Raw genomic sequence first — 14,597 nt, 5'->3', positions numbered from 1 at the left:
TGTTACTTATACTTGCCTGGGGAAAATCGATTTGCTTCTAGAAGGTAAAAATCATTTAATATTCATTGCAAATCATTTATTCATTGTTTTTATCTTTTAAATAATCATCACTTTTAAAAACAATTAAATGTGGGGTCAATTTATTTGAAAGATATTAAAATTTAGATCAAAAATGACCTCTAGGGGAAAATCGATTTTAATTGGGATAAAAATCCCAATAAAAATCATTGAAAAATTATTAAATGTTCATTTGGGGGAAAATCACCCCATGTTGGGATGAAAATCCTATCAAAATTTCATGTCTGGAGTGAAAATTCCAATTCAAAATTGCCACTTAGCACAAAAAATCACCTTGAGGGAAAATCGACCCCTGTCTGGATAGTTATCCGGACTCAAAATCATTAAAATCATCACTTGTGGAAATTCGCATAAGGTCTGGAATCACTATCCACATTAAAATCCATGAAATCTCGTCACAAAAGTCCGGGTGGAAAATCGATAGGTATCAAGAATTATCATTTTAGTCCTCATTAAAGTCATCCACAGTCTTGGTGGAAAATCATGGGTTGTCAAGAAAATTTCCCCCACAGTCAAATTTTTACCATCCTGGTGGAAAATCGCCCCATGTTTGGATAATGAGTGGGGGAAAAATTAGGTCTATCTGGAATCCAGTGGAAATCCACCACCAATCAGGATTTTGAGTGGGGGAAAATCATGGGTCATCGGGAATGTGGGGGGAAAAGCACCTCCCATTAGGAATTTTGACATTTTGACCCTTAGAACATGGATTTTCATCCGGAATTTAACAATTTAACCACTCAAAATCATCTGGACACTTAGAATTTTCAATGAAACGCATTGGGACTTAGGCAAATTCGCCAAAATTTGAGTGAAACAAAAGGAAACCTATCGGGATAAAGTGCAAAATAAACTTGAATAACTTCCTAAGAGCGAGAAAACAACTCCTAAAGGTCCTGAATCACCTTGGCACTTAAAGATCACCGACGAGGACGTTCAAAAACTTGTTAACGCTCAAAAAGTCTACACTTAGACAAAAACTAGGATCATTTAAAATCTCAACTTTTACGCACTTGATCCTATAACTTCAAAAACCCTAAACGACAATTAGGCATGATCAAAAATCCGAGACTCGAGCACGGGAACTCAAAATTGCCCACTATGCTGCGAAAACCCTAAACTAACCAACGCGGAAAGCAGGAAAGAGGGGGTCCCCGTTTGTAATGGGGCGATGTGTGAAAAGGTCACAACATTATGATAGTTTGATTTTAATATGTATCCAATTTTATGTAGAACATTATGAAAACAAAAACATGGAAGTGAACACATGTGGCAGTCTTCGGTCTTGTGGGAATTTGTGAGTATTTCCATTCATCGTCATGGCAAAAAGGAACATATGGAGAGTTAGTTGCCTTTGTTGCTTAATTCAAGTCAAAGGTGAGGAAATACAATTGTGTATCTCATCACAAAACTCTCAAGGGTTTGCATTTATGTCTGTGTGCGTAAGTGAAATGAGTATGCATACTTCTTCACCACTTATTTTGAATTTAAAGCACTTCATGTGATAGAATTTATTTTCAGCGAGGTGATTAGGCTACAAGGTTTTCCTAAAAATCATTTCAATGATAGAGGTAGCAAAGTTTTTAGTTGCTGTTGGCAGGAATTATTTCAATTGACAGGGACAAAACTCACTCTTAGCATGAGTTATCAGCTACCAACATGTGGACAAAAGAAAATGGTGAAAAAGTGGGTAGCAAGGATTCGAAGAGAATATGATTCAAAACCAAAATCAGCATGGGTCAAGCAGCATCACTAAGAGAATGTTGCCATATCGTTTACCACCTATCCCTTTTGTTTGCAGCTACAAGAGTGCTACTCATATGGATAACAAATGCCATCATTGTCACAAGGACGAAAGAGTCAATGAGTGGATTCATCACAAAATATCTAGTTCAATGGGGAACCTACCTACAAAGGATGTTTGTTGGGAAGAATCCAAAAATCTAGAACAATTGCATTTGCATTGTTTGAGGGCAAGCAATTTTTGGCAAGGGCAAACTTGTCATGTCCTGTTTTCAAACAATTTGTGTTTGTGGATTAAAGGTCCATTTCCTTAGTCCAATGAGCTAAACCAAGGCCTGAGCATTATTCTTTATCATTCACCAAAGGCCTACAAATGTGTTAGAAGTTGCAAAGGTCTCCAAAACTCTAAGTGTGCAGCATTTTTGTATTCAATTTTCTAAGTGTGAGCAAGTTGTCAAGATTTCGAACTTTACCATTCCAGCATGCAGCACCACCCAACTCCGTTTTTCTCCTTTATTCTCATTGGATTATTGGACTTATCCATCTAGGCATACCTTTCATCCATCCCCCACCTTCATTCCCCTCTTCTATTAGGCTTTCAAAGTTGTCCATCCCATCATCCCCTTCTGCCAAACACCGGTCTTTCCCTCACCCTTGTTAAAGTTTTGAAATTTTCCTTACTAGAATGCTTTTTGCCCAAACCCCAACTCCCCAAGCCCTTACATTGAATTACCTATTGAAGCAAGAGTATCAACCTTCCCCATGGTACCTCCAACTCTCAAACTCCCATAACACGACCCAAAAGCACCAATAATGCCAGATTTGAATCTGCAACTTCTTCAAAAGGATTTTCTTCTACCCAAAAACATTTAATATTTTGTGCACAAATCCACATGTACCTCTAGTGAAAAAAACAAAGATTGTGCACCTTTGCTACCATTAATGCAACAGTTAGGGTTTCCAACCCCTTGGAACCTTGCACCATTATTGTAGAGGGCATTTGCAAATTGAAGGAAACATTTCTTTGTGCCTCCCAAGTGCATCCAAGCACATGTGACACAAATTCAAGCACAATTTAAGGGAAAATGACACACGATAGGTATGGGCTTTCTCTACTACGTACAATCCTAACAATTTGGAATTTAATGAAAATTTTGACATATTCATGCGGTATTAGGGATCTAGAAACTTCATTGGAAAATTATTATAGAATATGCACAAAGAACCTAAATAACATTATTATGAACCTTGGTGTTCAAGAAACCAGATCTAAAGACAAAAACCCTCAAATTCACTCGAGATCAAAGGATGAAAACCCTTTGATTTTGTGTGAGCCCCCTTTGGCTGGAACAACAATCTCACTCAGAGGTCATGTTTGATCTATCATGGTGGTAAATTCCCACAATATCTAGTCCGTCCACTTGCAGGTTGTAGTGGATGTGAACATTGCATTCTTCAATTGTTAAAATTGTGTAGTCGATTTTCTATTACTATTGCAATCATTTCGAATTTGAGTATGGCTTGCAGCTTATTGTTGTGGGTTTAAACGCTATTGTATTTCAATGTGTTATTTTTGTTGTAGCAACGTTCTGTAATGTATTGCAAACTCATTTAATACAATAGACGTTCTACAATTAATTTTAAATTTTGTGAACCCAAGATGTAACATAGGTTGTCAATGTTAATGCAAAATACTTAAGAAATATGAATTAGTAAAAATGTGGGTAAAATACTAGATCTACAACTTTCATTTGTAGGCCTGATTTGTAATGCTAGGTTTTAATGTTATCATGTAAAAAGGGAAATTTCTAGTTTTCATGAGTTTTGGTCAAAATATTTAAACTCAAAACTCATTTATACTAAATATTAATTCGAGACATTAAGATGTTTTCTTATTTCAGAAAAAAAGGCACCTATAAAACACAACCTAGCGCTATTTTAAACATAAAGAAAATTAAAAAATTGTGTAGGGAGGTGGGGATTTCCATCCTTTTCCCAAGCCACACCCAATGGGCTGCAAGTACCATAACAGGTACTTGCCCCCTGCCACAACCCTATCATGACAAGGCGATAGGGCCTCTTGTGCACCATCATTAGTAAGGTAGGGGGCAGGGGTGTCATCGCCCATCCATAGCCTCTATCATAGCAAGGGTGGAGGCCCTTTTGAGTCCCTAGCAAGGGGTTTCAAATCATGCTGCCATGTTTTTTAAATCAACTTTCCTTCACATTTGCTTAAAACAAAAATTTGTTAATCTAGGACCTCCCTTAGTCCACCATATTTAGCGGATTTTTTGGCAATAATCCTAGATTTAGCATGATATTTTAGCCAAAACACCCAATTTAGCAAGATATTTTGCAACTTCACCATTTGTAGTGAGGATTATAAATTTAGTATTCTTCCAAACTTGATGGTGGTTCTAAATAAATTAGGTGATTTCCACAATTAGTGGATTCCTCTAACTTTGGCAGATCCAACTAAATTTGGCGATGATGTCATGAAACGCCAACACTGTGCAAGCATCCAACCTACCCCGTCATCAATTAAGTTTCTATTTTTGTTGTTCAACTTTGGAGGCCCCATTCGTGCTCATATGGAAGTCTTTTTCCAAGCAGTTTTTTTTTTAAACAAGGCAGTATTTCACATACTTTACAATAGTGCAAATAGTTTTCAGTTTGGACTTTTGATTTGATCATAATTTCAGTTTTCTGAGTTATCTTGCTATGCAATTCTCATTTTGAAAACTCTAAAGGGCCATTTCTTTTGCATATAGACTCCTTTTTGGATCCTTTTTTTAAGTGCATATTTTCCCATGTACTTCAAAATGTTTCCTTCCATTTCCTCTTATCTTGTAGTAGGAATTGTATTTTTAACATGTGGTTCTATTTGGGACATCATAAGAATCCATTGTATAGAGTCTAGACTTTTAAAATTGTAAATGCACTGAAATAAAGTGTCACACATTGTACTTGTATTTTTGAGGGTTCTGCATATTGTGTCATTATTGTTCTTGCATTATTTATAAAGTGCCATGGGGATTTGTTGTCTGTGCTTTAAAATTGCCATCACAACCTTGTCTACCTTCTTGTGAGTGCAAGTTTGCCTTGTACACCTTTTATAACAATGTCCTGGGAAGTTTGTTGTGTGTGCATTATTCTTGCATTCACAACCTAGTCTATCTTCGTGCCAGTTTGCACTGTTTTTGCGCACACTATTTTAGTTGCAAGTAAATGTTGCTTCTTCACCTTATTGTACTACATTGTGACACACAATTTCAACGGAGCTGCCATACTTCTCCATTGTCAACATTATGGGACGGCATCATATTATTTGTGCTAATGCTTCATTGCTTTCATTTTGGAGTGAGCTATGTATCTAGTTTTTGTTCCTATGTACTAGGTGGATGCAATGGATGGTTATCTATGCATTTTAGTGAGATAGAACCTATACCATATGGACACTCTTACATTCTTGTTTATGGAGGCAACCTATCTTATTCAGTTGATCAACATTTATGAGTCCATCGGTACCTACATTTTCAACAGTCAGATTGTTGCCTTGTTGCAATATATTGGTGTGAATTCACAATTTGTGCATTGTTCAATTAGTGTAGTTGGGGTCACTCGTGCAAATTTGAGCCTCTTTGAACTTGATATTCAACCTTTTGGCAGAGGTTCTTCGGTTTAAGCAATACAGCAATTGTTCTTCAGTTATCATTTGCAATTTCTTCATGCTTTAGTAGAGTGCTTAATGTTCCTAATCTTTTAGGGACATCTTTTAGTAAGGCTTCTTAGTTGTTCTCATCTTTTCTATATTTTGGGGAGGAATTTCTTCCTACAAGTTTTCTCCTTTATCTGCTTATAAGAGAGTTTTTTGTACATGGGTGCCTCATTTTGCCTAATTGTTGAGACCCATTGTCATTGTCACTATCTACCTAAGCTATGCTTATTGGGGAGTCTTAGAGTGCATAATATGTTTGCATATTTTATTATCCTAGGTTTATTATGCATTGGATAAGCTTGCATAGGTTTTGACCTATACGTGTCATATTGTGAGGAGCATCTTCTCTCACCCAAGTGTCACGTTTAGAGGAAGCATCTTCTATTACTTGTAACTCATGTTCCTTGTTAGGAGTCCTATTGCGTATTTCTTATAAAAACTCCTCTCATTCCATAGTTGGGTTGAAGGAATGAACTTACATTATATTGTGTTAGTATGGACATTATAGCATTTTGTTATTATCTCATGGAAAGTTGTTTGGTGTTGTAACGAATTCTTAGATCCTATGAATCCTTGAGGTGACTCCAACATTCCCACTGTAGATATATGAAAATACATGCAAAGAGCAAAAAAGCTCTAAGATTGGGAAAACACCAGCAGTGTGCCCTCGAGAAACACAAAAATTGGGAAAATTTCAAAAGAATGAGGTGTCGTTCCTCTTCAATCCTCTAACTCATGAGCTATTACAATGGTTTCTAGTTGAAAACAATGCTTACAATAACTACTTACATACAACAGCAATATCCTACACCATACAACTCTCCAGTACTCTCACACTCATTAAACCTTTACTACACTCCCAAAGACTCATATGCTGCCAGCAACAGGACTTTACAACCAATTTTCTATAACACTATGGAATAGTCTCATACAATGACCTCACTTGGTGACTTTTACAATAAGATGAATTACAAATCTCATAGCTCTCAGATCCTGCAGAACATGCTCTGCTCACCCAGTTTCTGACAAGGACGGTTTTGAGCACTGTTAAACTAGTGAGACGTGTTCTTCCTTGGCTGAAACCATCTGTTGTGTGTTTTCTTATGTCAGATCCAGTTCCTTCTGCAGTCATATCCTTTAGTTACTTCTTCGTCTGTTTTCAACTGCAGAGAACATGCTCTGATCTTCCAGTTTCTGTCAGGGACAGTTTTGACCGCTGTCAAACTAGTAAGGCATGTTCTACCTTGGCTGTCTGCCCTGTCTTTTCTTCTGTCAGGTCCAGTTTCTTCTGCACTCATATTCTTTAGTTACTTCTCCCTCTGCTTTTTGTGCCAAACAGCTTTTCCAACTCAATTTATGTCATTTTTCACAAGAAAGAGAATTTAAGGTGTCTCGGAATAAGGTTTAGCTTCAATGAGAACATAAGCAACTCAGCTACCCTACTTGACTAACTTAACTAACCCAGATCTGGATCAGAAATGCTCTAGCAGCTGTTATGGGAATACTGATACTCTGCCCTTACTAGGAAAATTTATTGTTTTACTAGATTATATTCTAATTTAATGGACAAAGGAAGAACACGTAGTATCTAGAGGCAATGCTAAAACCAATTAGAAAATGACTTGTAAGATAATCATAAAACATTTAGGTTTAAGAATTGATAGGATATGTAATATCTGATAAATGAAAGATGTTGTTTACTGATTGGCACAATCTAACAGGTTTGTTTAAATAAAATTCTTTGACCAGTGTGTAGATGTTTTGGGTCTAAAGTGTTTTTGAGGATAACTTGCGGGTTATTGACTTTTAGAATGTTGCACAATAGATTCAATACAAATAGAAAACTAAATAATTCTGAAAATTGAAAATCAGAACTCTAATTTTTATTACAGCAGTGCAATTTGATAAGGAAAGAATTTATTTTTGCTCAATGTGCAAATTTGCATACCAGGAGTCCAAAGCTTGCCTAGTTGAGCCTCCTTAATTGACTGATGCTGATGTGTGAGCTCCCAGAGTGTGGAATTAGTTCCAAAAGACTTTATTGACTCTAAAATGAATTACCAAAAACAATCGGAGAAGATCTAAGCAGACCCAAATTGATTTCCAAAACCTTGCCAAGAGAAGTCACCCAATTTGACCTCTTTTTCCCAATAAATTGCATATGTAGCTCAAATGAGATATGGATTCTCTGAAATAAGTTAATAACCACTAATCTGCCTTAATCCAATCCCAACAATGAATTCTCAGGCAAAAGCTGATTCCAAAACCCTCTTGTTTATTTATTTGATCTCCGAGGCTAGCTAGAATGGTACTGTCTAGCTGGGAAAGTACGGCTAGCCCAAATGTGCACAATTTTCACTGAAAATGATCAAATTCCTGCTCAGATCTGAATTTCAGAATGATAACCTGCTGTAGCTGTCATTAAAACTCTCATTTTAGCCCTCCTTGACCAGATATAAGCATTCCAAGCAAATCGATATGTTGAAAAGTGAGAGGGGTTTCGTCCTTTCCCCAAGAAATGGAGGTTTTCGTCTCTAACCCTAATTTCGAATTAGGGTTTCATTTCCTCTTATATTAATAAAATAACTTTATTTTATTTATGCCTCCTTATGAAAATCGAACCACAAGGGGCCTCCATCATTATTTTAATTTGAACCCTTCATTATTATAGTAATATTTGCTAAAATGCCTAGGTAAGATGGCCAATGAATTATTATAGCTTATTTCTCCATAAAGTGATTATAATATCACTTCATTATTATTTCGGTCTGAAGTACTATGATCACTGCTAACAACTGAACCCTAGCAGGCTGACTGACAATTCCTCCTAAAAAATAGGAACTCGCCCTAAAAAATAGGAACCTCGCTCAAAGTGCCAGAAACTGTCCAAGAGGCTCCTGCTCAACTCCATGGTCCCCCGGGTGGTCAACCTATTAACTGCCAGTTCTCCCTAAAAAATAGGAGACCTCCCTAAAACGTAGGAACTACCGTCTGAAAGTCTAAATCAGCTCACAAAGCCCCCTGCAAGACTCCATGAACCCTGAATGGGTTCCCTCTTCACTCCATTGGCCTATGGAAACCAAATGATAGGCCAATCCCTGCTCAACTGCCTGTCACCTAGGAAAGGAACATTACAATAAAGGAAAATTACATGACCTTAAGAAAATTAAGTTAATTCGTCATTGTAGAAATCCAACCAATGTTCACCAAATTAGCAGCTCCCCATGCTTCACAAGAGTCTCTATAAAAAGTCTGTACGTAGATTTTATAAAACAGCTCAACATATTCAAGAATTACTTAGGAATAGCAAGAGATTTGAGTGGGAAAATAGAAAGGAAAAATACTTCAACACAAACAATGATATGCTAACAGAAGCTCATATACTCATATCACTAGCCACACCGCTACAATTCATTTGATGCTAGTACACCTTCTAAGAGAGCATTATTTTTACAAAAAGGTAAGGCAATAGTATAATGAAGTAGGAAAATGAAGGATGCTAAATATAGATATCCTATCGTCAATCAAAATCTCCTTATGGTTGAGCACACAATCAAGACAGGAAACATTATCTCAAAATTAGCAACTCTATAGACCATAAACTGTCTTCAAAGATAAATTTACTAGTAATAGATGGTACAAATAGTCTTTAGTTTTCGACAAATTTACATCAAAATTTGTCTATAAACCTAGAGGTGATAACAGTGTAACCAATGTATTGTCTATTGTCTGGAGTTTATGCAATATGATTAATCAAAGGAAACTCAAAGATTAGATTACAGGGAAACAAGCAAACGATGGTACTGCCTAAACCTGACTCTCTTCAGTGTAAATCTCGTGCAAATTTCATAATTGTCTTTTCGCTACTCTCATAGTCACAAACACATACCATTGCTAAACAATGCATGTATTGGAAAAGTGAGAAAAGAAAGAATAGACAAAGTATGGAACAACTTGTGATAAAAATCAAGTCTATGAAGTACAAAGAATAGCTCCGGAAAGAATCTTTATTCCTTTGCCAATACCAAAGGATATAAAATTTTGAGCAGGAGACCGTGGAAGGACTTTTCAGGGCCAAGTGCAGTACCCATAATCCTCTTGAAACGGGCCTGAATTCTACAAACGTCTTGTAGAATTCTAGCACAATCCATGGTTTTGAAAAGAAGAATTGCTAATGGCTACTAACTGGCACCCAGTACCTACATCGTTATGTTAAAATAATGTGACACTTAATAGGTCATCTCAGGCAAATTGTTACTGGAAGCTGTTTTAAGCTAACAGGCCATCAATTTGTAGCATGTCTATGCACCCATTTCCAGATCTGTGTATACTAAATGCACTAACACATACTTCATATTAATATATCCAATGCCATCGAATGGATTAATTGTGTGTGGATGTATGCTGTTGAATTGATAAAAGGGTTACCTAATTTGAAGTGGCCATTGTCCAATCCAAACTTGCTTCCAGAGAAAGGAGATGTTTGGTACCCATGAGGCAGCACTGACCACCATCTTTACAATGGACAATCCCCCATTAACTTCCGCCTATATCCTGTAATGTCATGCGCAACGTTTGTATTGCCAGCTCAGCTGCCAAGGTGAAATTCTAACCCATTATCTACGGCCAACTATTTAATTTTAACACACGCTTGTAGGCCCATTTAATTTACGATTGTAATGGTGAAAATCCCATATGTTAGCACTTTTCCCCTTAGTTTTGGCCTTACATTTTGTTGAAATCTTGGGACATAATTTCAACTGTATCTCATTTTATTTTCATTAATTTTTTTTTTTGATTTTCAATTTGTAAAGAAAAATCTTATCTTATTTCGTTTGTATTCAATTTTTATTTTCATTATTTTCAATTTGTAAAGAAAAATTTTAGAAAATAATTTCGTTTGTATCCAATTTCTGATTTCATTAATTTTTTAAAATTGATTCTAAATTTGTGAGAAAAATATAAGTATTATGGTTTTGTTGAAATCTTGGAATATAATTTTTGTATCTCATCTTATTTTTGTTAATATTTGAAATTTTGTTTTAATTTTTTAAAATTTAAATTTATAATTTGTGAGATTGATTGTGGTTTGTAAAAATATTTATTTTATTTTTCATTTTTACATTTAGTTATTACATGTTAATTTGAAATACATAATATTTTCTTTGTTATCTTAGTTCTAATTTATTTGGGCATCTAGAATCTAGTGCATTGAAAGAATATTGTGACACATTTAAGAGCATCAAAATATTCTCATGTACCATCAATAGTGCATTAGCATTCTAATACATACAACATAGCTGCTTTTTGTCTTTGATCTTGAGCATAAAGCCAATAGATTAGTATCCTAAAAAATTGACAATAGAGAAAAAATATTACTGGTCTAGCAAACTCTATACATGCTATCATTTTAATTAAGAGTCCAAAATTCAAGTTGAATAGATTTTAGAACCTAAACTCAAATTTTACATATCTATAATTAAAATTAGAATCCATGTATAAATAGCATATTTGTAATTTGTGCAATCAATGTCATATTCACACAAGAGAGTTCCATAATCTGAAACTGATATGCATAGTCACACAAAAAAATACTTATTTGTATCCTTTTATTTAACATATCCTAATTTTCTAGTACAAGGACAAAACAAATGAAAGCATCTATAGAGTAAAATCAGCATCAAATTAAGAGCTATGTACCCTTATTCATTTTTTGTAACATTTATTTTAAAATCATAATCAATCCCAATACTTCGTCCTAGGGATGTTTATTTTTTAATGTTCTTAATTGATTTACCCTATGACATTCATGTAAAGATATCATTTATATCTTTACATTTTTGGAACTTTGACTTTCCTACACCCCTTTATGGCTTATTCTTATACATTACGCATTCAAATCTAGCATTCTTAGTTGGATTGTATATTATTGCTCTATCATTCTTTATGAATTTTCATACAGTGTTATCCATGCATACCTTGCCAATTTTGATGTGTTCCTAAGCTATGTATCATTTGATCCTTTCATCCTTGACATGTTCATGCATATTTATTTATGGATGGGGTGTTTTCTATATGGAGGCTTTGCTTATACATGTTAATGATTTTTCCTCCTTCATAGAGTTGGTGCTTTATAATCCTTTTCTTCTATATACCCCCACCTCACTTACCCCTAAGCTCTAACTTGACACTTTCTTTCATATGACTAATGCTAGCGATGAGAATGATGACATGTTACATTTTAGCACTTTCCTTCACATGCTTTGGTATGTGATATTGATGCACATAGTATAATGGATATTTATGATGGTTTATTATTTATTGGTGCATTATGTGGTGCTCTTATGGCTTTAAGGGATCATTTATTGTAATGTTACTTCAATGGTTCCAAGGAGACCTCAATATAAATATTTTTCTTGCTAATTATGTGTACTTAGACATTAATCTCTTATTGATAAGTGAATTTAAAGACTCACTTTGAGAAATAAATTACATTTGTTTGATTCTTATTGTCTTGTACATCCTTCATTTATGTTAGAGGGACATGCTCTTATAGAGTGTTTTTTATTAAGGGTAAAATAGGTTTTGAAGGGACTCGAAACCCTTTAACAAAAGTTAAAATGTTACCATAAAGATAAACACAACCAACCACCAGCAAAAACTAAAAAAAAAATAGACACAAAAAACCAGCACACCAGAACATGAAGTAAAACAAAGGAAACAACTTGAGATGTTTTGGGACTTTTGCAACCTTAGTCTCCAATTGGTCAAGATTTTGAGCCAAATTCTTCATATCATCAATATCCATCCTAGCTTGATTTGCAATCTTCTTGAGGTTGCCCCTGGTACAAGCATAAGGACTCTTAACATCCAAAACCTCTTTATCCTTATCAACATTGTCTAGGTCAATACAAGTATTATCAGAACACTAAGAAGCTTGCATCTTTTTCCATTTATCCACCAAGTTTTTCATGCTATTAGCATTGTTGTGGATAGACTTGTAACTCGTATTGACCAAATTAATGAGATTATCATTAATATTTTTCATTTTGAGCTTCAGAGCACCAATATGCCTTTCATAGACAATCTTTATGGGCATTGACATCCTTGGCCACATTTTTTAGAATCAATAGCATTTTCTTTTCCTCTTCCCTTGTTGTAGAATTACTAGATCTTTGTTTTGAAGAGATTCAATCTTGCTCTTCATAGAACGGATATTAATATTGTTATCTAAATATTGAACCATCAAAATTTGATAGGCCTATGATCTGCCTTACGCATCAAATGAAAGAGAGGTACACAAAAATCTTTTCTTGTACTTCATCATTTATTTATAATTGAATATACAAATGAAGAATCTTTTTCAGTATGCATTGTATTTCAATAATGTACTTTTAAAACTGCATATGAAAGAAACTGCTTATTTACATAAATGTGTAAGGATCCACACAAGTCATGGGTATCATTGAGAATGTACAATGGGTAGAATGATATACAAATGGATAAACAGAAAAGAGAGAAAAGGGGATTTGTCATTGCCTTTCAATGACAAACCCTTGATGTGATCAAGCCGCATCTTGTATCTTCATGCTCCTAGTGCTCCTAGAGTGCCTACAAGAGGTGAAAGACAATCGTGTTAGAGCTCGGGATCTCAATTTCTTTAACAAATCTACTCATACACACATATATCAGACTACAGATGGAAAGAATCAAAACAAAACAGCAAGAGAATCAGTGATCGGAATGTCAAATCATCAGAAGCTTCATGAGCTTCTTGTTTTTCTAACTTGTTTGTTCATTGTGCAGATATAAGGCAGGTTTCCATCTCACAAGTATCAAGTATGTGGGTTAAAATGGGCTCCCACAAGGGTTGAGCTCAGCATACTAGTCAATACTCACAAGGTGTCATTAATTAGTTATCAAACATGAGACACAACTATATCCACGGTCCCATATATTGGCATTCAATGACAGGTAAAATTTGCCATCCAATGTCAACACATACAACAATGAATAAAATTGCGTCCCACGATCGACAGGTGACCAAATCCATCATATGAGTAAAGGCAAGCATGCAGTGCTCCGAGACATAATCATAAGACAAATTCAGAAAAACAAAAGGGAATATAGTATCATGTCTTTAACCAAACCATCATCTGGGTCATTCAAATCAAGAAGAGCAATGATAATGATAACAACCTTTGTGAAGGAGCCACAAAATTGAAAGATCAAGCACCTTGTCACTATCATGACACATATAACAATAGATGCAGAGCTGGAAGTAAAGAGCTAATAGTATAAGTTTTAAAGTTGTAGTCATAAGGTTGGCAAGAAGATAAGGACATCCAACTCAAGGAGATCAGCTTTAAATAGCTTTTGGACAGTCATGAGTTAAATGTGTCAAAACTTTTGGTAATGCAATGAATGAATAGTTATCATTGCTATTAACATAGTAACAAGGATACAAGGGTTAAGAGCATATAATATCTCAGTCAATCTTGACTACCCAATAATGACAGGAATCACTTATGAAACCTCAAATCTTCATCATAATGTAGCAGCCATAATGGACAGTACGCTAGGTCTTCAAAGCACTTAAGAGATTCATGATCACAGTGGAGAGAATATTAGCCACGTGGCAGATTAAGGTTTGAATGCAATAGAGGGTTTATAGTCACAGTAAGACAGATGCATGTACCAATTTGACAAAGATTGGGTCATCTTCAAGGGCAGCAAACAAAGGATACCATAGCCATTAAAGAACCAACCATTGCCAAATATTGGATATGGAACATCACCTATGATTTCAGTCTACAAAGCACAGCTTAAGTAGTGAAATGTATTCACAATGATAAAGGTCGAATGAAGTCACATGAGAGATCTCAAAATTATCAAAGAGATAGAGGTTTGTATGACAAACAATATGAGCAGCATAGGTGATATAAGTAAAGATTATAAGATCTCTGCTACAGTTACAAAAAGAGTCATGGTTTGTCCAACCATGGAATAGTCAATGTAGGAGAACAAGGGGATAGCCTTACCTTATCACTATCACAAT

General features: G+C 35.2%; 1 protein-coding gene across 2 annotated transcripts in view; it reads right to left on the bottom strand.

Annotated features, from left to right (window-relative positions):
- Positions 1–10,171, bottom strand: part of LOC131063791 (peptidyl-prolyl cis-trans isomerase FKBP16-1, chloroplastic) — a 108,766-nt gene extending 98,595 nt beyond the window's left edge. Inside the window, exon 1 of one of the 2 annotated variants that reach the window (XM_057997722.2) lies at positions 9,968–10,171. In XM_057997722.2, the coding sequence (XP_057853705.2) occupies positions 9,968–10,053 (86 nt within the window). In that variant the 5' untranslated portion in view covers positions 10,054–10,171. The remainder of the gene's footprint in view (positions 1–9,967) is intronic. The other variant, XM_057997721.2, reaches the window with a different exon arrangement.
- Positions 10,172–14,597: the final 4,426 nt, after the last annotated feature.

Source organism: Cryptomeria japonica, chromosome 1 (assembly GCF_030272615.1).
Source record: "Cryptomeria japonica chromosome 1, Sugi_1.0, whole genome shotgun sequence".
Lineage (NCBI taxonomy): Eukaryota > Viridiplantae > Streptophyta > Pinopsida > Cupressales > Cupressaceae > Cryptomeria > Cryptomeria japonica.
The sequence above is the reverse complement of the archived record's forward strand: the minus strand, read 5'-3'. Positions and strand labels throughout refer to the sequence as shown.